General features: G+C 35.9%; 1 protein-coding gene and 1 pseudogene across 1 annotated transcript in view; both read right to left on the reverse strand.

The window, feature by feature from the left end:
* Positions 1–26,453, reverse strand: part of SEMA3D (semaphorin 3D) — a 205,527-nt gene that overhangs the window by 91,369 nt on the left and 87,705 nt on the right. Inside the window, exons 3-4 of the mRNA XM_037837475.1 lie at positions 25,800–25,960; positions 2,545–2,607 (exon numbers count right to left, since the gene is read on the reverse strand). Coding sequence (XP_037693403.1) covers positions 2,545–2,607; positions 25,800–25,960 — 224 coding nt within the window. The remainder of the gene's footprint in view (positions 1–2,544; positions 2,608–25,799; positions 25,961–26,453) is intronic.
* On the reverse strand, positions 7,971–8,628 carry LOC119534928 (annotated as a pseudogene).

Genomic DNA, 26,453 nt, shown 5'->3' on the forward strand with positions numbered 1-26,453 from the left:
CATATTGGAGAGAGACCTGACTTGAAGGATACCATTTTTAGACCTTATATGAAGACTTTATAGTGTTATGTGAGAGCATAGACCATGAGTGGGCCTTCTGGATTCAAGTCCTAGCTCCACTGCTTCCTAGCTGTGATGTTGGGCTAGTCATTTAATTTTTCTGGCCTCAGTTTACTTACCTGTACAATGAGAAATAATAATAAGATGTAGCTCATAGCATTGTTGTGAGAACTAAATGAGATTCCAAATGTAAAGCATTGAAAGCAGTGCCTGGAACAAATGAGTGCTAGAAAAGTGCTATTTTTATTAACTCTAAAATACGTTATTTTAAAAGGACAAATTAAAAAAGGAGAAGGGGACAAAGACTTGCAGTGTATTTACATGATTCAACATCAAACTTTACAGACTTTGGTAAAAAGAGAAAAGCACCCCATCTCTAATATTGGGTTAGCAGTAGATGTGCTAAAAGGCTGGAGGAGATTACTTAGCATGCAAATAGTATTGAATTAGAAGAATATGTTCCATACCCAAAGCCCTACACGCTGTAGGATAAAACCTCCAGAAAAGTTTATCATTCTTTGCTTTAACTTAGTAAGAGGGGTAATTGAGTTACTATATAACTAGAATTAGTGAACATCCTGAAATGAGAAAACGGTCACAAATAAAACCTTCAATGATTATTTGACCTGAGGGTTTATCTTGCATCTACTCCATGGAAAAATTGACATTATTTCATTCAAGTAGACTGATAATACACTTTTCCTACTTGCCTTGTTCACTCCTTATTATACACTCAGAACTGAAGAAACACAAAATATAAATATGTTCATACTAGTGATGCCATGCTTTTGCTATTCAGTTAACAATAGAACTTCGAAGACCATACATGACTAAAGCAAATTTTTCCCATGAGCCTTTGCAGATCTGGGCAACTTCTCAGTGTTGGGATATTGCACAGGATGAAGAGATGAGAGACACAGCAGGACAGAGACTATCTACTAGAATAGTTTAATACCTTTCATTTCTAATAAAATATATGTAAAGACAGTTTCTCATTGCATTTGATGCTGACATTCTGTCACATACTTCTGCTAGCATAAAATGTCCTGAAAAGACCACATTTAATTTTAACTGAATGCATCAGATATAAACTTGTTTCTTTGCTTTGTTTTGTTTTTCAGTACTATTACTGATGATGAATAAAAAGTCAACATTAGAGTATATCTGTATCTTCTATTAGACTGAAAGCTCCATGAGGATAGATTCCATATCAGGATTATACACATATTTATGCACATATGTGGGCTCTCAAACATTTGTTGATTGAGTGAATGAATCCGTGAATGAACAAAACTGTTGTCTCAGATTCTCAGTTTTCTGAGCTTCCCCTCAATTTATTAGGCATCATAGTTCATGTCATGTCATGTTACTTTTATCATGTCATGTAGATAAAGAAAGAATTTTTAATATAATTGTGCTTTCATATAACAACACTACTTGTTATTAAATATGAAAACATTTCTCATGCTAATACCCTGTGTTACTGTGGTCAGGAGAAGCATTAGACGATGTTGCAAAATAAGCCTCAAGATGTCATGTTTCTGCCCAAGGTTAGAGCCTCTTCTCATCTTCAGATACATTCAGGAAGTGGTTTATTTTGCCAAAAAATTACAATTGTCCCCATCACCACTGAGGGGTGAACACAGAACTTCTAGCTTGAATCAGAACTCTCAGATGAGGAGAGGGGGTTAGTCAAAGCCATAGCATGCTCAGCCATTGCTGGAGGTAAAGCAGTAACCCAGTCTCGGGAGCGTGCAGAACTGGGACAAGGCAAAAGCAACCCAGACAGGACTACACCAAAGATGAATAGCTTAGTCACACCTATCTAAAGGTTTTCTCTGGTCCCTGGGAGAGTCTAAAATAGAAGTTTATATCAGAACCCCACTATTTATCCTTAAAGGTCATTTCATGTAATTGTGCTTTAGTAAATTTTAGAGTAAATTATTCCTAGTTTTTAACCCAGAATGGTTTGTCATTGATTCTCAACCAATCCTAGTTATCTCTCTAATGTAACCTTATGAAAGAACTCTTCTAGTGTTGTAGATTTAATTTCAACCGAAATGAAATTAAATTTTAATTTTATATTTGAAATGCTAAAATAACCAATGGTTTCATGTACACTTACAAAATAAAAGCACGTAAATGAAAAAATACACAATCCTAGAAATGCAATGCTTTATGATGGTTTATTTCTGAATATTTTAAAAGTTGTTTCTAAGATTTTTTTTTCTAAAGTAACTAATAATATTTAGAATTAGAAAATTACAAAATGTTGTATTTCTAAGTTTCTGAATTATCATGAATAATACCACTCCTTTTATCAAGGTAGAAATATTTTACACCACACTAATCTTTACAGGGAATGTTAGTACAGTCTTTTAAAGAATACACTAATGCCATTAATTTAATTAAAGCCAATATCAAATACTTGCTATCATTTCAATACCAGTTTAATAAAGATATTTTAACAAATCTCATACTTACATTGGCATCTTTTCCAGCTAACTGACATAACTCCATCCGTTCCTTTGCGGCAGGCCAATAAATCTGTAAAACATTTCAAGGTGTGTAAGAATATGAATATCTAAAATATCCTACAATTCTGATTGGAGAAGTGAGTGTGTGAAATTTAAGAGTGGATATCAACCCAAGGGCATGGCCTTACATTCCATGTGAGATTTTTGAGATTTAAATATTTTCCAAAGTCTCATGTTCACAGTGCCATAAATTCATACTGTGATGTCAACAGAACCTCAGTTTGGCATTTACTTAAGAGGATCTATTTGCCCTGTTTTTCTGTCTTTACTGAGAGTGACAGTGAATTATAAACACGTGAGATGAAGTGGTAGAAACAGCTCTTTTATCACAAACATAAGATATTACTCCAAACCAAAGCCTACACTGACTTTGTTGACAATATTTGACAGGTATGGAGCTCAGATGCCCCCATCACTTAGCTAAACATTTCACAAGCATCATTTTATCTAAATCTCACAAGAAGTCTATGAGATGGCTATAATTATTTCTCCCAATTTCAGGTCAGAAAACTTAGATAGCTATCCAACAACTGTCTATAAAGCGCCCAAACTTGAGGTCCTATCCACTAAATAACCAATGCTATTTAGACAAGTGATAAGAACAAGGGTACCAAACTCCTTGGCTGGTAGCTTTTATGCTTTACAGGCTCAAAATTATCAGAATGTGTTTAAATATATATATGTATATATGTTTAAATATATAAATATATGTATATATAAATACTTACATTTTATACATATATATGTTTATACTCATAAATGTGTGTCTCTATATAAATATACACACACATATGTGTATACATATATACACACATAAATTTTAGGATTTCTGCCAGAAGTTGTTTTTTATTTTATTTTGTTTTTTTATTTTTTGGCAAAATAAGATTCAAACAGGTACATTTACTCTATTAGCTTACAGAAATAAATGTTCTCTGTTAAGCTATAAGCAAGAAGAAACAACAGAAAAAGTAAGCTCTGAGTTGCTTATAAATGTGTGCTTCAAGAGTCCCTGATAGACTTTCATTATGTTTCTCACCATTTTTAACAAAAAATGTTTTAATGGACAAGGAAAAAGAAAATATCCTGAGAGAATACACTGAAAGAGACTGGTTAAACCTGGAATTAGTAAACAATTTAAAAGTCAACAACATTATATGATATTATATTTATAGTGAAATTTTAAGTTTTTATGTCTCTGAATAAAGAAGAGCACAGAGTAGTACTCATAACTCTTTTACTAGATAAATGCAATGAAATCATTGAGATTTTAAATTTAAGCAAGGTTGTTCATTTAGCACAACTCACAGAGTTATAATCCAAAGGTGAATAAGGCAGGGTGGTTGAGCCAGCAGTAGACTCAAGTAATAAGCTGACCTTGATGTGGCTTGCAAAAGAACCTAAAGATTTTATTTGTCCAGAAATGGTTTAAATCACTGCAGTTATATAGCCACACAATTTTAAATAATAGCCAATAGTCAAAAATGAATGAACCATAGCAATGAAAAGCTATATGGAAGAATCTTAGCAATACTTATTAGGTGAAAAAAAGGATCCCCTGCCCCACAAATTGCATACAGTATGATACCCTTAAAATAAAGTTTAATTAATTAATCAAATTAAAAATATACACTTTAGTTTATATGTAGAGAATAGATATATAGAAAGAAAAGCAAGAGAATAGAGAACACAGGATATAGGAGGATAGTTAGCCACTAGGGGAAAAAAGAAATATGAACGTATTGGTGGCAAGAAGCAGATTCTTTACCAGATCCTGGTTTTTGTTTTGGATGATGTATTTACAGAGGCTTAGTACATAATTTAAAACAAGTAAGTAATGTATTAGTAAATAAATAAATCAAAATGAGTCATGCATGGACTGACCAACTGTCAAGAGTCTGTCATGACCTAAAATTATAACATCCTAAATAAGTGAACAATAATAAAACACTTCAGCTGGCCAGAAATTTGAATGTTCTTCAAGTTTCCTTTACCATTGGTAGCAAAAATATCAAACTTTGTGTCTTTTTTCTCTCCTTTAAAAATAACTTCTTAAATTTACATGATCTTTGCTTCTTGTGTGACTTTATGGGCCGAAGACATCTTCTGACTATTTTCTTGTCATTCTGATAGTGGTTTTAAAAAGACCACTTTGTATCATTGAACTTAAATAGTAGATAGAAAAAATGACCATGATCTGTCAATAAGTTTAATCCTTAGCTCATCTTACATGATCTTTAGTCTAGATTAACATTTCTTTGAGTCATTTCAGTATTTCAGATTCTGTCCTTTGTATTTTACATGATAGTCAGATTTACTCACATTTCAGAAATAAATTTAGGAAAAATATTTCTAGATTGGTTCAGACAAAAATATCTTACTGGTATTAATATTATAGAAGAAAATCAACGTAAAATATATAACCCTTTCATGTTACATAAATGAGCCTCAAAGAGAGGAAAGATCATCAGAAGGTTACAACTTTTAACCCAAACCAGTGTATTGGAATTGAGGTAAAATATGTTATGAAGTAAATGCTGTCTCCAAAGTTGAGTTTGATTATATTTATACATGTTTCTAAAGGAGGGAGTTAACCTGTGATAAAATGTGAAAGCAATGTTTACATCGATTTTGAGATCTAAATCGAAGTTTCAAAGATGGCACAGAGTAGTTACTGTTCCTTAAACTCATAATTATGAGGAAGCTCCTGCATGCTAGGCAAGGCGTGGCCTTGAGGTGCTCAGATTTTAGTCAGGAAGAGAGCTCTGTGAACAGATAGGGTAACTGCATTTCCACAGGAGAGCTGGGAGAACAAAGGAGAAAGCCACATTGCCCGAGGAGCACTAAGTGATAGACAGTCTTTACCAGCCCCTACTTTTTCAGTCATAGCTTTAAATTACTTTTTGTTAATGGTTTCAACCCTATTGTAAGTGTTTAACTTAGTTTAGTTTTTAGTTTAATAGTTTCGATCCTAATTTTGTCTGAGGGACTTGACACAAAGAAGAACAATTGCAGATTTTTTTTTCTCATCAAAAAAGAATACAAATCTTTAAAAGAGGTTTTAGTGGTTTTGTTGTTCTTTTCCAGCTATTGGTTATGTCATATGACTAAAAATTGAATTGCATCATCCTTAGTCAATGAAGCAATAAAACTAATTGCAGGCTTTAGAGAGTCATATTTTAGATTAATGGGTAAATGTTATACCGAGATATACATGCACTGAGAATTTATTGGACTCCAGATGAAAGCTTTTATAAATCTATTAATATTTGTTTATATAACAGATTTCTTTTCCCAAAATGTTATCTCTCTTTCATAATTCACTTTCATCCCATAATGTCTACAACCTGATAAAAAATAGAAATTATCCTTGGAGAATTATTATCATTATACAGGGAACCTAAGATGATTTCACAAAGATAATTTTACTTTTTAAAGTAGCATTCAAAATAAAGATTTATTGAGATTACATATTTGCTTATTTTGACACAATGCTGTCAAGAATTTAGCAATCAAAAATAGAATTACCTTAAATAATCACAACCTAGGAGATATCTGATTGTCTTCCAGACTCTAAACATTTACTTAAGAGAAAAAAAAAATCATTGTAGTTGTGCCAGTATTTAAAAGATGTAATTTTAATTATGATTTATGGTGGGATTTTCCTTTACTGGCCACCTACTCATTAGTACAAAAGGCTTATTTTTTAAAAATATCCCTTTTAATTTCTTATTGGTAAAGATTTTAAAGAAACAGAATTTCTCTTACTTCAATGTAGAAGGAAGGAAGGAAGGAAGGAAGGAACGAAGGAAGGAACAAAGGAAGGGAGAGAGAGCACATGCGAGAGAGAAAGAGAGAAAGAATGAGAGAGAAAGAGAAAAGAAAATCAAAGAAAGAAAAACAACAAAAAACCCACATTCTTTTATTTGCATAGGGTTGTCAGGAATATGTTCAAGTAACATTTCATTTTTCTATAATCTTTCAAAGTGATACACAATGTGCAATAGATATTTATATCTATACTATATAATAGCATTCTACCACTTCCATTTTTTTCTAGTCAAATTGTGTGTGTTTGTGTGTGTGTGTGTGTGTGTGTGTGTGTGTATGTGAAGGGGAAAATTCTAGACAGAGGAAGACACAGATATGTAAAGGGAGAAATAAACTCTGGGTATGGAATAACAAAATACTTCTTGTAAAGAGGCACCTAAGTCCCTTAGATTTTTTTCAGTAGCCTGGTCAGTATAATGTGAGATTGCCTCACTCTTAGAAATCACACCACACAACTAAAATTACAATGTTCACATTATCTATAGAAAGTCAGCTCCATTGCTAGGTAATGTGAATAGTTTTGCGGTACGGTGATTACCAATATTCTCACTGTTTTCTGAATGTATTAACAATAAAATGTCATATAGATGACTGTGCACTTTAGTGCTTAGCACATGCCGAATTTTGCCATATTAGAAATTGGGGAAGCAGGGCAAAACAGAAACACATACCCCTGTTTCTGAAAGTTGCAGCAGGTATACCACTCCTTAGAAGTTGCCCATAGATATTTTTCTTTCACTTGGTAGAAGAGGCATAACAGATGCCACTTGCATGATGGCCCTATTTTTACTCCCATAGAACACTAAGTAGTTGTTAAATAAAGTTGTATAAAGTACTAGACACAGATGTTAAGGGTATCATTTTGGTAGGGAGTGCTATTTGGGACTTTGGAACTTGATATCAAGCATCACAAATATATAGTAAGGCTTACTACAGCCCTCCCCACCCATGTGCAGGACATCAAAAATCAAACAGAGGCTTTTTTTTTCCTATGGTTCCAAATGAGCCCACGAATTCCTCAGAACATATTTATCCAGGTGCAACCACTAACTGAATCATTACTAAACAATTTGGGGTTGCAAATTAGTTTTTAATCTGGGTGCTAATTCTTATCAATCAAGTTGATAATGGGACATTACTTTTGGAAAGAAATAAATGAAATTGCAAAATGTCTTCATGCAGAACTGATAATTTATAGGTTGATGTTTTAAACAATGTCTTATAGCCAGTCCCATATTTTATAATTTACTGACATCCATATTAGTATGTTTATGTTGTTTCCATAATATTTCACACTTGATAATTTCCAAAGGATTAATTTTTGCATGCTACACTTGGATGGCTCAAATATTCACTTTTAATAATATATATGTATTTTTTTTTTCTTTTAGAGTAACAGAATATGGATTACCAGCACGGAAAGAGATCATTTTAATGATAAGGAAACCGTCTCAGATGTCTCCTTACATAGTCAATAAGGTTATATTTTAAGTACTTTTCTTTTGCATTTTACAGTCTTTTAATAATTAAGCACATAGAACTGTACTATTTAATATATTTGTCCATGAACTTTTTGTGAAATTCAGATCACAGCATATCATTTACAAATCTTTTGTCTTCTTTTCACCTATACCTTTTGCACAGTTCTTGAAAACATCATCATCCCACCTTCTTTTAACTTTGAAGTTGGCCTGAGGCTGGGATGGGCCAGTGAGACTGAGGAGTGCGTTTCCACTCAGAATGTTTCCCATATGAATCCTTTCTTCTTCAGCTTTTTGTTCTTGTTCCTTCCTGGCCTGCTCTTCAGCAACTTCTTTCTTAATTTTTTTCCTATTCTGCCAAGAAGAACTGCAGTATCAGCAGCATCTCTCTCCAAAATCTCCATCTTCATCTTCATCGTCCGTTAATGTATCATCTGCATTCAGGTTGGCAGAAGGAATCCGCTGTAATTGAGGATGAGGCTGCATGTTCTCAGGTTGGGCGATCCCTATTTTTTTCTCTTGCAATAGCTCGCTCTCTCTTCCAGCTCTCTCCTGAAGTCACGGTTACAAATGTCTTCAGGGGCACCCTGGGTAATTTGTCTATATTTTATCTTTTTGTAAGAGAGTAAGTCTTCACTCAAATACTGCTTTCAGAGCTGACTCAAATCACCTTCTCCTTTTCCTCTTCCAGGTTTAAATGTTGGCTGGGCTGCTGTTGTCATCTTTTATGTTTGGCCAAGGTCCAGTGCAGGAGACCCCAAAGATCATATGGACACCATTATGACTCCTCAAGTGCATTTATAAAAGATTTAATATTAATTTTTTTTATGAAACTTGGTGGGAAATGTATCCCTTTAAAAACAGAACTTGTGATCCAGTTATCTTATATTGATATTATTGGCTTATCTCTATCCAAAATCCAAAACAAATAATTTTTAGTTCATTTTGAATAAAAATAAGCAGGGGGAACTCAAATAAATAGCACAACATTTCTAACAAGTATTACTTCATTCATAAAACATAGAATTCATTAAAAGTTATCATCCAGTTAGGTGAAAATGTCAAGCAATTTATTTTTAATTATTTAACATTAGGCAAGTTAGAGAAACATTCAAATAATGATAAGACCTTATAACAACATCCAAAGGAAATTCTAATTATATCTGCTCTTTGTTCCATCTTTGGATAAGCAATTTAATTGACTCTAGTGAGCAAGTGCAAGGTCAGTCGAAAGCCTTTTGACCTAATTCAGAGACGCCAAAACAACTAACTGAGTGCTACACAAGAGGAAGTTACAACTCATTCTTAAAACCTAATTAAAGACAAAAATTCAGAACCCTAAAAATGCAAGTCATCATCTTCATCAAACAGGATTCAAGTTTGTGAATGGTGGTGAAGAAGTTGGAAAAATGTCTCTTTAAATGCCGTATGGTACATGGACTTGAGTAACCAAGGGAGCAATGAAAACTCTGGGTTTCAAGGACAGAGAGAAGTAGATCAGAACTTGAAAAAAGAAAATAAGGACAGGAGCAACAAAGAAAAACTTACACAATTGGGATGGGGCCTTGGTAGAAATTTTTACAGATGGGAATTTTAAAATCTCAAGTTTCGGGAAATAATTTTTTCAGATTTACGTATAAGGGCACAGCCACAAGTTTATCAAGAAAACATCCTTAAATGCACAAGTGGAGTTCTAGGCACTGAGACTGAAGTGTTCTTTCCCCTGATCTGCCCAGGTGGCTCCCTTCATGAAGCATGGGCTGAGAACAATCTCCCTCTTTTGCTATTTAAGACTTAGCTCAAAGGCTTCTTTTGCATTAGAGCCCCTTTCATCAACCATCTCTATCCTCTGTTACACTTGTGCTTATCACATCCATCTAGCACATTCTTTTTGGTATAGAAACTTTTCTTTGATGTTAAGCTCAAGGAAATATGGGGGAATTAGAAGATGTGAACTGAAGACCCTACTGCAACCACTCATTAGCTTTGGACCATAGGGAACTATGAGTCTCAGTTGCTATATCCTGAAACATAGGTCATAATTTCTACAATGTCTATACCTATTTTTAAAAACTTACAGTTAACATTTGTTGAGCCATTATCATATGCCAGCTAATGCCACTCTTTCAAATATTATCTCATTATTACCCTCATAATGAGTTTGTTCTATCTGGAACACATCTGGCCTCCTCTGGATGGTTCCTTCTCATAAATGGGTGGCAATTTTAATGTCACCTCCCCAGAAAGGCCTTCTTGGATGACCAATCTAAAATAGTTTTCCAAGGAATATCACTATGTTTTATTTTCTTAAAATCTTTAACGCTAGTTGATATTTTCTTATTTATTTCCTTTTTTTCTACTCCATCATCCCCCACCCCACACTATGCTCCCCAAATTGGAGGCACCATAGAACAAAAACCTAGCCTGTCTTTTTCTCCATTATATTCCCAGAACCTAGAAGAGAAACATACAGGAACTCAATAAATATGTTTCAAATGAAAGAGTGAGAAATACTAATGTATCACACAAAATAAAAAGAAATATCAAGAAACCCACAAATGGATGAGGAACTTTAAACTTGGGGTCCAATGACTTTTGTGGATGGGTATCAAAATTTTGTAAAGAATACCGTTCCTATCCTTTTTTTTTAATTCTTAAATGAGTCTATGACTCCTTGAAGTTTAGTGGCTGCTGATCTAGATGAGAGACTCCTTGGGGCAAGGGACATTGCCTCTTCTCCCTACCCCCTCAGCGCCTAGCCCAGTCTTCTAAACACTGTAAGACTCAGTAACTATTCATTGAAAAGTGAACTGAAGAGTTTCCCTTACAATTAGAAACAGAAGGAGTTCTTGTCAGATTTCTGGTAGGAGTCTGACCAGTCTGACAACATCCTGACAGTCCATTACAGTGACCAGATGGGACCTGCACATCGGCACTGGGGCTGGAGAGCCAGCACATCCATGAACGAACCGATTGTTTCACTTCTGTGGCAACTAGACAGCATGTGCTCAGCAGGCAGGCAAAAGGAACAGATTAATCACCATGAAACTAAGCAGGGTGCCTTATATACCAAAAGTTAATTTATTGTGATGTCCACATGGGTTGCAAGTGTTTACATTTTCTTAATTTCAAGTATTAACTAAAAGTAAAAATGGTGTCAATTTTCCATTAACAATAACTTGACTTAAAGTGAGAAAGTTATTTATTCTGAGAATTCCTCCCCCCCAAATAGTAGGTGCAAAGGATAATGTGTAAGAAGGGAATGTCTAGTTCAGCTACACAGTGAATTAATAGAACTGGAGTTAAAAGGTCATTCTGATTTATAAAAGCATTTCTGCTTATACTCAATATAAAGCAAGCAAGTGCAGAATCCTCATCTATGAAAACCCTCTTGTTTTAGACTTCCTTAAGGAAAGGGAAATAACAAAGCCCTTTTCATGCTAGGAAAAGAAGGGTGTTTAATATGGCACTGAAAATTATTAAATTTAAAATTACAAAATCATTCCACTTTTTTATTTTTATAATATCAGTGCTTAAAAATAGGGGCATAGTTTGGTGAATTTCAAGTAGCTTGAGTAATTTTTATAATTACATGTCCAATTTTCATAATAAAAAAGGAGAAAATAATATAAAAATTACATTACCATTGCTAGGTAGGATTAAAAAAAAAAAAAAAACAAAAAAAACCTGTGTCACATTTATAAACCTGGAATTACTTTATTTATGTTCTGCTAACAAAAATCAATCTTCTCAGATTAACTAAGTTCTACCTTGAGCATATTATATTTGTTTTACCTAATGTTTCCTTCTAAATCATTCTTTTTGTTGTTGTTGTTAAATATCTAAAAGAGCAAACATCCTAAATAAAGATGAAACCTAAATTTTATTTAGCAAGATGAAATGAAAATGTCTCAGGTTATTCTGTAAAAATATGGAGTTTTCTTAGGAGCTCCATCCCATTTATGTGTTGCTTTGATACACTATTTAATCACTGTGAAATCCTTAAGAAAACTTCCTTTTTCTCATGAAGCATATTTAGTAATTTTTACATTAAAAAAAGTTTTTTTCCTAAGGGCAAATTTTGTTTTTACATTACAATCAAACAAATCAAGTTAGAAAGAAAATGTGTAGGTATTATATAGTTTTTGCCTTCAACACTTTAACTAGAAGGTTAGCTCATAGGTTTTTTGACTGGGGCCCAGTCAAAGATCTTCACTTTTGGTTAGCTAACATATCAATTCTTTGAACCTCGATATCTAATATTTAATTTTCACTCATATTTGTTTCAAAAGATTTTTAAAATTAATTGAAGAAAAAGAATAAACATGATTAAGCATTATCTCAAAATGAAACTATTTGAACATTAATTTTGAGAGTTGTTAAATAAATGGGTCACCTCATGCCCTATATACTTTTTTTTAATTTAGATTCTAGGTAACAGCCTAGCTTCACTAGGAACATATTAAATATATCTGAAAAAAAATGGAAAACAAGATGTAAACTAAAATGTTTGGATTGATGGTAATATCCAAAAGGTAAGTAATTTTAATAAAAATACTAACATTCTCCATTTTTTTACCCATATAATTCTAGTGTATATACTTCAGGAATGAAACATGGTAAGCTTACCCATTACAGTTGGAGGTAAAGGAACATTCTTTGGGACCTCATTTTATAGCTTTGATAGTGTAACAGGATATTAAAATACAAGTTTTAGCTTAGGCAAATTTTAAAATGAGGAGTTAGCTCTAGATGCAAACATTTTAAAAGCAGTTGTTTAGACTGTTTTACCCATTTCCAAGCTGTAAAATGTCTGGAAACTGGGGATTATAGAGGTTTTCCCCTCTGTTGAGAAAGATGCTTCTTCTGAGACAGCTGAATCATGAGTCTCACAAATTCTAGAAGGGAGGATAGGTGCCAGGGAAGGGGCCTTGATGGGACATAAAGAGGCACTTGCTTTTGGACATGCACTTTGTGGAACACTGTGGCGTGATGTCTAAAGGATGAGAGAGGGGCTGAGAAGCTGCAATGAAAGCAGAGCACAGATTCTATGCCTATATTGAAATCAGCTTGCACTTGCAGAGTCTACTGAGGAAAGAACTCATGAGGGCTTTCCATGGAACAGATGGCAACCACACTCAAAACTAGAATGGCATGAGGTCACCGTAGGTCCTGTACAAGAGAGCAGAGTGAAAAGATGTCAGAAGCACGAAGCTGGAGTATTGCCATCTGTCTCAGGAAAAAGAATGAGGATAGGTTAGTCAGGGGAGAAATGAAGTCACCCTTATCCAAGGAATTACAAGTGAAAGAACTTCAAAAAGTGGAAGTTCCAAAGACTCACAGAAGTACCTATGAAAGAACCACCTGACAAGGCTATAAAGCAGAGAAGCCAGGTCCTTCTCACAGTGCTGGTAGAGGAGGCACTTTTCTGGTCCCCTCTTCTCTTTTCCGTCTCCCTCCTGATGTGACTCTAGAGAAGTCACACTGTACTTAACACACTTAAAGAGGAAGTAGAGCATGAGGTGGGGACATGATTGAAGAAGCCTCTGAACATCACCCTTCTGCAAGCCCAAGCAGGGCAAAAGGGGAGGGGAGTTCATATTTAAATTAAGTTGAAAGTTTTATACTAGTTTGGACCTTTTAATTACTGGATTACTATTGATTGAACTACCTAAGGGTATTAAGAAAGTCATGGGGTTGGCTGGAGTTTTTGAACAGTCCTTGCTCCACAGAAAAGATTTAAAGTGATTGTGGGAAGCATAATACAGTTGCTTTATGATTTAACTCTATGATGATTTGATACAACAGTTACTATTAGATTAGTAGATAAAATAAATTATTGTGGTCTCAGAGGAAGCTTATTTCTTATTAGTCTACTTGTCTGACCCTGCACCACACAGAAAGAAAGAAGGAGAGAGAGAGAGAGAGAGAGAGAGAGAGAGAGAGAGAGAGAGAGAGAGAGAGAGGATGAATCAGGGAGAGGGAGAGAGAGGAAGGAAGGAAAGAAGAAGAGTAGTGGAGAGGAGGGGAGGGGAACCAAAAAACAAATGCTTAAATAATATGGATACAAAAGAGTACTCAGTTTAATAAATCATTGTTTGTGATGTGTTGCTTGCATCCTGGTTTAGAGATTCACTCCACCCAAGCATGGCTTGAACCGCTTCCAAAATGAGTGACATTTTCAGATGGAAAGATCCCAGCAATTCATTAATTCTGAAGCCCAACTAAATAACATAATCAAACAGAGAATATTAGATATTTTTACTGTCAACTAAGACTCCATTAAAAAAAGAAAAAGAAAGGAGGAGGGAGAGACTTCGGGCTTGTATACATTCCTCCTGAAGTTTACACAGAGAGGGCCCTGGATTTGATACAAATTATCATTAGGACTACTTAAAGCTGGCTGATGTAAAAAGTATTATTCACTTGTAGTAAAAGTGACAGATGCTATGTAGTTTAGAATCATTTGTTTAGAAACCATAGATCCTTACACCATATTGCACAAGTGTCAAACACTTTCATTATTATAATATCTACCCTGAACAGGTTTCTAATGCATCACTTATAAATGAATGATAAATTGATATAAATGCCTGCTAGCAATTGACCCTCTTCCTCAAGGAATATTAGAGTTCTTTTAAATACTTCCTCTGACTTGAGAAATGGGATACGATAGTGAGGGCCGGGGCAAGACAATCCAGTTTCCTTAACTTGATGAGAAATATACACAAGGAAGAACGCACACCCTTCTGCTCCCTTTCTCGAACATGTTTTACCCCCAACCTGCCTAAACAACCATGACACAATAAACTTCAAGCTCCAAATCCAAACGCAAACCATTTTTAATCAACCAGTTAACACAAATTCAAATTTAGTCATCCTCCTGGAGCAGGTTCAAATCCCTGCACATTTGATTTTTTTCTCTCCCTTCTCATTTTCTGTGGCATATGGTCTGTCCCACTATTTTGGACATTTAAACACTTTTTGACTTGTCTTTTAACTTGTTTAAGTATGTTATGCTTTGTCTCCCTAACAAGGTTATAAGCAATGAATGAAAAGGTAAGAGTTTTATATTCTGTTACAATGTTCTTAACATCAACAAGGCAAATCAATGGATTTTAGTTGAATAAAGGTGAAAGAAACACTGACTAAAGCAAAAGGACTTTATATATCCTCTTCCAAGTGCAGTTACTGTAACAGTATCCTAGGTTTTACCTCATTAATGTGTATCATTTGTTTCCAACTCCTGAGACTAACAAAACCAAATCATTAAAATCCCCATTATTTTAGCTATAAGTATGCTGGGAAATACACTCAAGGATGCTTAAGTCATATTCAACTATTTGAGTCTTTGAAAATATATTCTTGTACCTTAAACATTTAGTGAATAATGCTAAATATCAAAAATAGAGTATTATGCTGTGTTCTTCAATTCCTTGGACTAAATTGTAATCTTCCACCTTCCCAACAATGCCAACGCAATTACAAGCACATATTAGAAGGGAGAACACTTACAGGGTATCAGCAATATTGAAGAGACCTGTGGCAGACTAGATTTCATAAAGCTTAGATTCAATAAAGAACCAGAGAGAACTTTTACAAAGGCAACTGAACACTTATATAGGCAAGAGAAGTATGTGTAAAGGTTAGAAATTTTTTCAATTTTTACTCTGCAGAGTGGAGAAAAATAAATTATTTCAAGGATTTTTACTAGCAGCAAATACCTTTCATGGCTATACCCTGAAAGAAAAATAAATCCTTCCAGATAATTTCCTGGTAAGACTAGATAATCTTTAAAATTATCTCCAAATAGGCAATATAAGCTCTTCTTTTTGATTGGCTGAGAAAACTTTGATGTCGGCCTTGGGTTACCTGTGTTAGTGAGGGAAACAAAGTATAGTCTCCCAAGGAAACTATGTTTTCAGAAACCTCCCCTCTGTAATTGTATTGATCAATGTGTTTGATTTTTGAACACTCCTTCCACGTTAGATAAGTGATATAAACAAATTGCACCAACCCCACTCCCCTTCCGACTTTAGAAACTGGAACTGATCTGGCCAGTGACATGTAATGGAGCTTTCAGCAAAGGCACAAAAAATGAATGTTTTTTTGGGGGGAAGGGCTGGGGGGAGAATGAACAGGGTGGTTTAAGTAGGGTGGAAGAGAGGAGGGGAGGGGAAGTCAGAGAAGAAGAAAAAAAAGAAGATGGGAGAGGAGGAAGAAGAGGTGGAAGAAGCAGAAAGCAGACAGCCAGTGAGGGAAGAATGAAGAGTGGCTAAAAATGAGACTGAAAATCTAAGGCAGAAATACGTCGGGAAGGATTTGAAAATTCAATGCTAAGAGGCGTGAAGTTTAGTCAAGCTCCTCTTTGAGATATTTTTTATTTTCTTTTCTTAAAGATAATGTTGATGATTGTGATGAATAGATTAGGTGGGGAGAAGATGGAGATTCTCTTTCATAATATAAATTCACAGGAATAATGGTATTACCACGTAGACTAGAGAAAATATTAAAATGTTTGCCTCCTTATTAGGTTGGCTTGTCAGCTGAGGCTTTTGTTAGGGCTGCATCACAGCTTCAATCTCATTTTGCCTCATATTACTTTCTTAGCTTCCCTCCCATAGGTTGGGGATGGTGAGTACACTCTAGATCTATATCCTTCCCTTGGAATGTTGTCACTTCTGGCTGGTTCTGTTTGCTCCATTTTGGTCTAGCGTTGGGGAAGGGAACGCCAAGTCAATATGCCTGTCTGTCTTGAATGTATCCCGGAGAGAAGTTCATGGGATGATCCCTAACTGGCCTTATGCGCCAACTCTGGAGCATCCCAGTTAAATACTGAGGTGTCACATCCCAGGTATGTGCACTTATACTTGCCTTGGGTATATAATGTCCCTATAGAAATAGTCCTTCCTCTCAAAAAACAAGGACAAGAATCTTATCCCTCATCTAAATGCCAAAGTTTTAAAACATCTAATTCTACACAATTTTTACTTTCTAGAAAGTGAAAATACTCTGAAAGATCTAATTTTTATTTTATCATCAAATATTTATGGATGGTATGCCTGCACCATTCTCTGTACTAGAGTCAAAATCTAGTGTGCAAAAGAATCAAGGTAATAAGAAGGGTATTATTAAATATTTACTACAGAATTAGTTTTGTAATTTCTGGAGATTCATCTCTAAATGCCTGTTGCAAATATGAAGTGATAATGGTTATTTTTCAACAAGCACATCCATATTTATATATAAAAAAATCCAAGTAAAACATATATCGTAAATTTTACCACTTCAGTGGAATGCTTTATACAATTTTTTTTTCTTCATTTCCCAGTGGAAAAAAATTCCCAACCAGTCACCCATAACTCAATTATGTGTTGTAGATCACTTCAGCTCTAAAGAGTACAAAGGACATCCTTCAGACTCTCAGAGTCCCAACATGTGTGCGGTTTCCTCCACAGAGGAGTTTGGAACTTTGCCGAGGGGCACTGAGCCAATGCAAACCGTGTAGATCTAAACATTGCTCAAATACAACATCTTGACACTTACTTGCTACTGTGGAATACATTTTAGCACTGGAGTGTTTTTTATAAATCTGAAAGGTAGATACTCATATAAACATAAATTCTTACCTTCACCTAATGACCTCTTTATGAATTGTACATTTTTAAAGATTCAAAGACAGATCATTTATACAGAAAATCTCTAGGACAGACCCTAATTTCATAGGAGATTCAAACAACCATCCATTTCAGTAACAACAAGAGGGAAATCAATACACATCTTTTTTTAATATTAGCCCATTTGAAGCATAGAATATGGCCAAAGAGTGTAGAAGAGTTACTTAAAATAGTCACTGGATGAAGTTATGCTATCGGAATTTATTTTAAGCAATGATCTAATACACTTAGGCAGATAAACGGACTTTTTCTGCCAATCCCTAAAGGAACAGAATAGCAAAAGAGCATCAATTTTTACTATTATACCAAAACTGAGACATATTTGGAAAAATGCTTTTACAGCTATGTAGTATTTCTTAAGGCAAAATTCTAAAGGAGATTGAAATTTTTCTTTAGTCTCTTCCATAAAAAGTGGTATCCTCTGCTAAGGTGTTTACTGATGATTAAGTTATTATTTAATACAACTGCTAGGCCCTCCAGGGAGTTTGCAAACTTTTAAATAAACTCCTGAAGAAAAAACACACCTTTAAGAACAAATGGGTTAAGGCTCTAATGGTGAAATGAAGAACAAGCTTTCAAAGTATAATACATAATCAACTGCATATATCATCTTATTGTAAACAATATCCAGGCTATAGGAAAACTTTGAAAACCTTTTTTTAAAAGATAATCTTAGGGGAGGTAGCAAGATGATGGCATAGAAAGGAGTGGAATTTAGTTAGTCTCCCTGAAACAACTAATAAACAACCAGGAACAACTAGTAAATAATCTGGAATAACTGCGGGGGGATAAACGTGACTATCCACTCATCATACACCAACCTGAATTGGGAGGAATGCCCAAGAGTGCAGCATAAAATCTTTCTTTAAGTAAAAACTGCAGATCCAAGCCGGGAGCCCCCTACTCCCAAGGCCCAAACTGCAAAGCCTCATGGTATGAAAGAGCAGCACTCTCCCAGCAAGCAAATATAGCTCAGCTGAGCTCCAATTGGGGTTTTAATTAACAAATGTGGACTGCTCAATACAAGCTATGAATCCCCAACATGCAGATGGGGGCTTTTGGTGATGACTTAACTTGGAGAGCTGGAGGGTGGTGGCAGACTGACCCTGAAGGGGGCTTTCTGTCCCTTCTTCAGCTCAGTGGAGAAAGCCTCAGTCATTTTCAGTTCCCAGTGCTCTGACCCAGAAAAGGGTGGAGATAGCACAGGCAGAGAGAGACTATTCAAATGCTAATGACCTCTCCCTAGGGAGGGTATCTTCCCTAAAAGGGAAGAGGTGGGACTGAGCTCTACTACCTGCATTCCATTCAGAACAAGACCCCAGAGCCTGGGGGAAACAGCCACGGGCCACACATCTTTACACCAATTGGGAGCTACAGGCTGCCAGACACCACCTGCTGGGCAGAAAAGCACAGCGACCTGAAGCATCACAAGGTATATAAATCTTCTAAGACACCCTCAGGGAAACAGGATATGATTGCCTCCTTCCAAGACCTGAGCCTGTTCTGGTCTGGGAAAACCTGATTGGGGTAACCAAAGACACCAGATACCTAGACAACAGAAAACTACAATCTACACCAAGAAAAAAGGAAGTCATGGCTTTGTCAAAGGAACAAACTTACACTTCAACTGAGATACAAGAATTGAAACAACTAATGCTAAATCAATTAAAAAAGTTTAGCGAAGATAATGGCAAAAGAGATGAAGCATATAATGAAAACACTGGGTGTACATTAGGTATAAATCAAAAGTTCAGAAAAACAATTGGCAGAATCCATGGAAATGAAAGGCACAACACAAGAGATAAAAGGCACAGTGGAAACATACAACAGCAGATCTCAAAAGGCAGAAGAAAAAAACTCAGGAACCAGAGAAAAAGACACCTGAAATCCTACACACAAAAGAACAGATAGAGAAAAGAATAGAAAAATACGAGCAACATCTCAGGGAATTGAAGGACAACATGAAATGCAGGAATTTATGTGTCACTGGTGTTCCAGAAGGAGAAGAGAAGGGAAAAGGGGAAGAAGCAATAATAGAGGAAATAATCAATGAAAATTTCCCGTCTCTTATGAAAGACATAAAATTACGGAGCCAAGAAGTGCAGCATACCCCAAACAGAATAGATCTGAATAGGCCTATGCCAAGACACTTATTAATCAGGTTATCAAATGCCACAGATAAAGAGATAATCCTGAAAGCAGCAAGAGAAAAGTGACCTGTCACATACAAAGGAAGCTTGATAAGACTATATGCGGATTTCTCAATAGAAATCACAGAGGCAAGAAGGAAGTGGGGTGATATATTTAAGATACTGAAAGAGAAAAAAAACATCAATCAAGAATCCTATATCTGGCAAAACTGTCCTTCAAATATAAGGGAGAGCTTAAAATATTCTCTGACGAACAGACAATGACAGAGTTTGTGAACAAGATACCTACTATACACGAAACACTAAAGGAATCACTGCAGACAGAAAGGAAAAGACAGGAATGAGAGGTACAGAATACAATTTTGGGAGATAGTAGCACAGCAATGTAAGTACACTGAACAAAGATTACTGTGAGTATGGTTGAAAGAGGAAGGTTAGGACCATGTGGAACACCAGAACAAAAGATGAAAGATAAAGACTGGGACAGTATAACTCAGTCAAACCTAGGGTGCTCAATGATTGTAATAAAAGGTACAAAAATGTTTTTACATAAGGAAGAACAAATGAATGTCAACATTGCAAGGTGTTAAAAATAGGGTGGGAGTGGGAGGAAAATACAATCAATGCAAACTAGAGACTATAATCAACAGAAACACTGTATTATGCTTCCTTTAATATAACAAAGGCAATATACCAAAGCTAAATGCATATGGGGGAGGCAACTTAGGGGAAGGGTACAGGACTCCTGGCGTTGGTGATATTGTCTCTCTATTCTACTTTAGTTTAATGCTATCTTTCCTTTTGTTACTTCCTAGCTGTCATGTTTTGTTTTTTTTTCCCTATCTCTTTTTTCTTTTTCTTTTGTCGCTCTACCTTCTTTGACTCTTCCTCCTTCTTTGTGGAAGAAATGGAGATGTCCTTACACAGATAGTGGCGATGGTGGTGAATATATAAATATGTGACTATACAGGGAACCATCGATTGCTTACTTAGGATGGAAATGCATGGAGTGTGAACAAAACCATCTTAAAAAAATGTTGATGAAGAAATCTTGAGGGCACTATATTGAGTGAAATAAGAGAGGCACATAAGGACAAATATTGCAGGGTCTCACTAATAGAAAATAATTATAATATGTAAACTCATAGACATGGAATATGAGTCATCAGGATATAGAACAAGGCTAAAGAATGGGGAGCGGTTGCTTATTATAAGCAGAATGTTCAACTGGGTGAACTTAAACGTTTGGAAATGGACAAAGGTAATGGTAGCACATTGTGAGAATAACTAACAGTGCTGAATGGTACGTGAAGGTGGTGGAAAGGGGAGCTCAGAGTTATGTATGTGACCAGAAGGAAAGTTGGAGGTTAAAAGATGGGAATGTATAAAACAGTGAATCTTGTGGTGGACAATGTCCATAATTAACTGTACAAATATTAGAAATCTCTTTCATGAACTAGATCAAATGTATGACACTATAACCAGAAGTCAATAGTAGAGGGGCATATCAGAAAAAAATATATACCCATTGCAAACTATATACTACAATCAGTAGTATTTTAACACTTCCATCAACATAACAAATGTACTATACCAATACTATGAGTCAGTAATGAAGGGGGAGTGGTTAGAGGTATGGGAGGATTGGAGTTTCCTTTTTTTTTCTTTATTTCTTTTCTGAAGTAATGAAAATGTTCTAAAAATAGAAAAAAAATTAATTGTGGTGATGGATGCACAGCTGTATGATGGTACCATGGGCAAATGATTGTACCCTTTGGATCTTTGGATAATTGTATGGTATGTAAACAATCTCAATAAAATTATATTTAAAAAAAGATAATCTTATGTTTTTTTAAGTATGTTTGGATTAACAGAAGTTGAGAACAACTATTGGCATTATTTTGGCCCTGACTTTTTCTTCTAGAAGTGTAGATTGCATGCCATACATCTATGTACATATGCACTGAAAGACAATTTCTTTATCCAGTATGAGCATTCATAAGAAACTACTTATTTTCATTTGGTGGATCCCAGTAAAAAAATATGTGGAAGTATAATTTAACCATTAAATGATTAAAAAGCAAAATCCATTGTTCTTAATGCAGGAGTTAATGAAGCAATATAGCATGTATAGAGATAAACTATGTTGCCTGTACAGACAAAATTCCCAAGAGTAGATAATATTCAAATAACTGAAAAAGCAATATTTAATTATTAAATATATCTCAAAATGCAAGAGTTAAATGAAAGTCACTGCAGGTGGATGCTTTGAAGCTTTAATGCCTTAGAATAATCTATAAAAAAATCTTTTAGAATGGAGAGTACTCAATATTAGTTTTATATTGGGAACTATTGACCTGAAACCTTGCAATGTTTCCTCGTCTTTCTTTTGCAATGTCTCTTAAAAAAAGAAGAAAATGAAAACATTTGCTAATGCCTCATAAATGCAAAATAAGTCATATATTATATTTTCTTATCAATGAGTCATTCAATGCCTTCTTGTCTTTGATTCATCTCTCCTTGCACAGATTTTAGTAGGTCCTTGATACTTGCTGAAGTATTACCTAATAATAATTCATAAGGTCTAAAATGTAATATCCTATTTGCATTGCAGAGCTAGTTGAAAATCTAGGATATGGAAGCAATTGCCTTCTGGGTTCAGAATAACTAGTATATATTTTGCTTTAGTGTTAATATTGTTTTTAATGAGCACTGTTCTAGTTTGCTAATGCTGCCGGAATGTAAAACACCAAAGATGGATTGGCTTTTATAAAAGGGGTTTATTTGATTACACAGTAACAGTCTCAAGGCCATGAAGTGTCCAAGGTAAGGCATCAACAATTGGGTACCTTCACTGGAGGATGACCAATGGTGTCCAGAAAACTTCTGTTAGCTGGGAAGGCATGTGGCTGGTGTCTGCTCCAAAGTTCTGGTTTCAAAATGGCTTTCTCCCAGGACGTTCCTCTCTAGGCTGTGGTTCCTCAAAAATGTCACTCTTAGTTGCACTTGGGGTATTTGTCTTCTCTTAGCTTCTCCGGAGCACGAGTCTGCTTTCAACGGCCATCTTCAAACCGTCTCTTATCTGCAGCTCCTGTGCTTTCTTCAAAGTGTCCCTCTTGGCTGTATAGCAGCTTGCTCCTTCTGTCTGGTCTTACATAGTGCTCCAGTAATCCAATTCAGACCCACCCAATGGGTGGGCCAACACCTCCTTGGAAATTATCCAATCAGAGTCATCACCCACAGATGGGTGGGGCGCATGCCCGCGGAAACACTCAAAGAATTTCAATCTAATCAACACTGATAGGTCTGTCCACACAAGACTATATCAAAGATAATGGTGTTTGGGGGACATAATACACTCAAACTGGCACATTCCACCCCTTGGACCCCAAAATAACATTATCTTTCCATATACAAAATACATTATCCCACAACAATATCACAGAAACTTAAATCATTTCAGTAACAATAGTTAGGTACAAAATTCCATCAAAATCAATTATTAGTTGTGGTCAGTCCTAACGCATAAGTTTTCTTTAGCTGTGAATCTGTGAGCTTAGAACAAGTTAAGTGCTTCCAATATACAAAGGAGGGACACTCATAGGATAAACATTGCCATTGCCATAAGGAGAAACAGTAAGGACAACAGGGTTTAAGGGACCAAAACAGTTCCTAAAACCTGCATGACAAACTCCATTAGATTTCGAAGTCGGAGAGTCATTTACAGAACGATGATGCATCCTTGGGGCTTGAGAGAGCAGGAGTCTAACCCTTCCTAAGGGCCTTTGTGACAGCCCTTTCCTCTCCAAATGCTGGGGTGAGTTCTCCAACATATCCACACCTTGGGGAGACCACCTTCTTGGCCCCACCCTCCTCAAATATCGGGGCAGCTCCCGGATTCTCTTCCATCTCCAGGGCACACACTCAACCCCTTCAGAACAGTGGGGCGGTGGCCAGGCTCTCCCCATTCCCCTGGGAATGTGCTCCACCCTTTTTGGTCCTGGGGTGGCAAAACTCTTTCAGAGCATTGAGGCAGAAGGCCCACACTCAACCTCTGGGGCAAACTCACCCTTTCAGTGCATGTGGGCTGCTCCACTCTCCCAGCCCAAGATCTCTTGACTCCAGACCTCAACCTCCATGGCTTTGTCTTTGAAGAAATTTTTCCTTCAGTTTCTTCCTTATCTGTCTCCTCCAGTCCAGAATGGCAATGGCTCTATCTAGAAAGATCTCGCAAAAATTCTGTTGGCTTTTCATGAAGCACACGGGTCAAAGCTGTCAGATAATAGGACTTTCCACAAATCCTTTTTGCTTAACTCCTTTTTTCAGTCTTGGCTTGTACTGAAATGGCGGCTGGGTTCCATGTTTGGTTACATCCTCAAGTTGAGCTGTAGCTTCTGGGATTCCAGCCCCTGAAAGCCCGTAATTTTCCAAGCCATCAGCTTCTGGTTTCTTTGAACCCAAGAGTTCAGTTCTAAGTTTATCTCTCTCTGCTCGCATTTTACTATAAGCTGCAAGGAGAAGCCAGGGTACGTCCTCCACACGTAGTCTGGAGATCTTGTCAGCTAAGTATTCCAGGTTGTCACTTTCAAATTCCTCTTTCCATCTGACACCAGGACTCAATTTTGCCAAATTCTCTGCCACTTTAAAACAAGGATTGCCTTTCTTTCAGTTCGCAACAGCACATTCATCATTTCTGTTCAAGGCCTCGTCAGAAGTATCTTTAGAGTACATGTTTCCACAAACAGTCTCTTCAAAGCTGTTTAGAACTTTCCTATCAAGCTCCTCAAAATTCTTCCAGAATTTTCCCCTTAACCATTTAAAAAGCCGTTCCAACATGTTTGGTATTTGCAAACTCAGCAGCAAAAGCACCCCACTCTCAGTACCAAAATCTGTTCTTGTTTGCTAATGCTGCCAGAATGCAAAACACCAGAAATGGACTGGCTTTTATAAAGAGGGTTTATTTGGTTACACAGTTACAGTCTTAAGGCCATAAAGTCTACAAGGTAACACATCAGCAATCAGGTACCTTCACTGGAGGATGGCTGATGGTGTCCAGAAAACCTCTGTTAGCTGGGAAGGCACATGGCTGGCATCTGCTCCCAAGTTCTGGTTTCAAAATGGCTTTCTCCCAGGATGTTCCTCTCTAGGCTGCAGTTGGGGTATTTGTCCTCTCTTAGCTTCTCCGGAGCCAGTCTGTTTTCAATGGCTGCCTTCAAAATGTCTCTTACCTGCAGCTCCTGTGCTTTCTTCAAAGTGTCCCTCTTGGCTGTAGCTCCTCTTCAAAATGTCACTCACAGCTGCACTGGGTTCCTTCTGTTTGTCAGCTCATTTATATGGCTCCAATGATCAAGGCCCACCCTGAATGGGTGGGACCACACCTCCATGGAAATATCGCATCAGAGTTATCACCTACAGTTGGTTGGAGCGCATTTCCATGCAAACAACCTAATCAAAATGTTCCAACTTAATACCCACTAATATTTCTGCCCCACAAGATTCCATCAAAGAATATGGCTTTTTCTGGGGGACATAATACATTCAAACTGGCACAAGCACTTAGTTTGGTCATTAATAATCTTCACTACCCTGAGTGTGATGGGGCCATAGGAGAGGCCTGACCAGATGTGAGAGAGTGAAGCAGCATGGTGTTAAAATGCTACCACAGCCACACCGTCAATTGAAAGAATGTTTATTTGTTAATTGAAAGTTAATAAAAATTTAATTTTACAAATGCTATAGATAAGAATTGTCATTGTTTATGAATAAATACCTTGCCATTTTTCACATCCCACAATATGCATTTCTACTCTGCAGACCATTAAAAATATACTCATTTTTGATGCTTTTAATTTTCATATTTCAAAGAACTTAGTATTTTACTCATTCACTTTTAACATAAAATATACATATCGACTTAAATCAATAAACATCCAAAACATGTTTCAGAGGCAATACTGATATGGTCTTTTTCGAACTGTAAATGACCTACTGTATTTGACACTGAGTCACTGAGAAGAAGAGATGAGATGAAAATAAATGAATTGAGCCAACTAAACATAAACTGACCTTCTTAAAATTTTTGTTTAAGTCAACCAGACTGAGCAGGAAGATGTGGTCCTTGGCTCCCAGGAGCAGCCTGCCCCTCTCCTCATCTAATAGCAGGGTTTGGAAATCCAGTCCTTCTGCTGAACCCAAAAAGGGTATACAGCTATTTGAAAGAAGCAAATCTATGGGTAAGTAAAAAAGGAAAAGAAAGAAAAATTCTTAATAAGCGAATACTTGCCCCATTATATACATTGATCCACTTTGTAAATTCCAATTTAGATCCATGCAGACAAAACATACATTTCTTAGCATATACTCACTTAGAAATATATGCAATTTATATTTGCATTTTATTGGCACAATATTTTTTATATAAGAAAAGATACATGATATTAAAATGAAAATATAACATGTAAATACAAAAGCAAATAAATGTAACATATTTTATAACCCTGTGTTCACCTTGGGTGTTATAATTTACAGCATCTACCTATAGTAACATTTACAAACTGATAAAATTGATCAATATATGTAAAGTAAGCAAACTGAGTTTGTGATAAATCTCAGAGCATTTCTTCCCTTCCCACTTTTGATAGTGCTAATGTTGATGCGTGGTTTTGGGGATTACACTTTTCCTTTTTCATTTGTTCAGAAAAAAGATGTAAACAAAGGGGC

The sequence above is a fragment of the Choloepus didactylus genome, chromosome 5 (assembly GCF_015220235.1).
Source record: "Choloepus didactylus isolate mChoDid1 chromosome 5, mChoDid1.pri, whole genome shotgun sequence".
Taxonomy (NCBI): Eukaryota; Metazoa; Chordata; class Mammalia; order Pilosa; family Megalonychidae; genus Choloepus; species Choloepus didactylus.